This window comes from Dipteris shenzhenensis, chromosome 32, assembly GCF_047967505.1.
Source record: "Dipteris shenzhenensis isolate YYH24624 ecotype China chromosome 32, Dip_SZ_1.0, whole genome shotgun sequence".
Taxonomy (NCBI): domain Eukaryota; kingdom Viridiplantae; phylum Streptophyta; class Polypodiopsida; order Gleicheniales; family Dipteridaceae; genus Dipteris; species Dipteris shenzhenensis.
The window spans coordinates 9,514,525-9,516,656 of record NC_141627.1 but is presented as its reverse complement, the minus strand read 5'-3'; the positions used below and the strand labels follow the sequence as shown (position 1 = coordinate 9,516,656).

Below are 2,132 nucleotides of genomic sequence, written 5' to 3'. Positions count from 1 at the left end.
TTAAATAACAAAAAGCTACACTTACAATGCCAAGGAGGCAATGCTAACAAAAAACAAGGTGGGAATCCCCTACAGCCCTACCTTTTGGAATGTTATTGTAGGTGTCAGTGTTCACTAATATGCGTAAATGTATGCAATGCAATGGTCTATCTATTATGTGAATGAATAACTGTTGGTTCTTTGAATTCTCCAAAGTGGTCCATCATGGTTTGTAGATTTATTGATAGAGGTTTTTTTTAGAGGTACCTATGTTGAAGTCACCAGTATGGCATTCCTTTCAACAAGGTGGCACAATAACTAAGACCCCCTTTAGAGAAAAGGTAAAATAGCTCAAATAAATATTACAATAAAACTTTCCAATAACTTGTAAAAGGGTAACAAAAGGTGTATGAAAGAAAAATGCAGGTAAAGGTGAATGAATATGGGGAAAGGTGGATGAGTGAAAAGAGAGGAGAGAAAAGAGATGAAAGAGGGGATAGGCCATTAAACATGAGGTGGTGTCATAGAAGCTAAATCATAAATGACAAAATGATTCACTACCTCTCATGTAAGGCCAAAAACTTAATCCACACAAAGTCACAAAATCATTTAGGACCCTAAGACAAAAGCCTAACCTAAAACTCATTTACAATGGCCTAAACTACCACTAATTCTAACCCTAAACACCCATTAACATGCCATTAACATGGTCAACTTAACCAAATGAAGTAACTTGTGAACAATGAAAGTGATTCATCTCTCCATAGACCCTGAGGAGGGCCAACAACGAACAAACTCCAAAGAAAGAAAACAAGAAAAAGAAACTAATGAAGAAGATTGTTAGTAGTTACAACTAGGAAGGGCCAATACCTTAATTGCTGTCCCCGAAGATCAGACCTTTCACTTTCTCTATCCACAAAGGAAATATCTATATTGTTAGCTCTCCACATGAATCCGCTAATGGACAAAATGAAGGTCGTGACGAAATGTCGCGTAACGTACATCAACCACCGTCTGATTGACTAGGACGTAGCCTCTCACGCCTCTGAAGCTTCCAGTACCTCCGACCACAGCAAGTTCCGCCGGACCGTTGTCAAGCTGGCCCTGGTAGCTGATGCTTCCGTTGTAGTACCCATCATCATAAGTGATGACCTCCAGCTCCAAGGCGTGAAAGGCGGAATCATAGCTGACGTCAATGGCGAATCCCCTAGCGTACCCGACGAGCCGGGAGTTTCGATCTTCTGTTTTGGTGACGTTCAATGCGAAAACTTGTGTACTCCCCAACTGGTTCGTGAGGCTACTATTGATGGCAGGGAGCAGAGGAGAAAGGTCAAGGGGGCCTCTAAAGACCTGCAGAAAGAAGGTAAGGGTGCTCTTCTTGTATGGGTGTGGACCTGAACCATGAGCGTAGCCAGAAACGACGAGGGCAAGGAGGATACAGACTGACAAACGAAAATTAATCGAGGAAAGGGAAGAAGATATATGGAAGAGCGCCATGACCGTCGTGCAGGTCTGAGAGGCAACAGCGGATACGAATTCAAACCTGCATGATGTGCTACGTAAATATGACTTCTGTTATAGGAGTTCCGTGTCGAAGATCGACTACGCAACTAATGTGCAGATCAAGATATCTACTACGCAACTGTACAAATCAAGATCCCCAAGGAGCTTCTTGTCGAAGATACGCATGTACGGATCAAGATCCCAAGCGTTGAGAGGGCCCATGATCAATCCCAACTGTATGAGCTTGTGGCTTTACAGCTCCCGGTGAGGTATACACCGGTCAATCCGGGACTGTACGTTTCTCACGTCGTCTCGTGTTTTTCGGCTTTGCCTCCATGTTCCTCCACATGACTTGCCTCGAAAACACAGATCTGCTAAATTTAGGAGGCCTAGAAACGTCAATGGCACACATACTTTAACTTGAATTTTGTAACATAAGTTTCGAAAGGCACTTGCACCTTTTATGATCTTACACAACCGAGATTCGACATCAAATTGAGGCGTCACAAGGTTGTGATGGGAGAAAAAGTTTCCCCCTCTTCGCTAGATCTGGCATTGGTAGTGGCATCTCCATATCTATATCTCTATCTTCAAAATTCTGTTTAATTCATGGTGCAACTTGGATCCTGTACCACCATATTGGATCAAAA

The 2,132-nt window shown here is 42.7% G+C and overlaps 1 protein-coding gene across 1 annotated transcript; it reads right to left on the bottom strand.

The window, feature by feature from the left end:
- Nucleotides 1-936: 936 nt before the first annotated feature.
- Nucleotides 937-1,476, bottom strand: LOC147880277 (pterocarpan synthase 1-like). The gene has a single exon (XM_087370394.1). It carries the CDS (start codon nt 1,474-1,476, stop codon nt 937-939), a length of 540 nt encoding a protein of 179 aa, XP_087226520.1.
- Nucleotides 1,477-2,132: the final 656 nt, after the last annotated feature.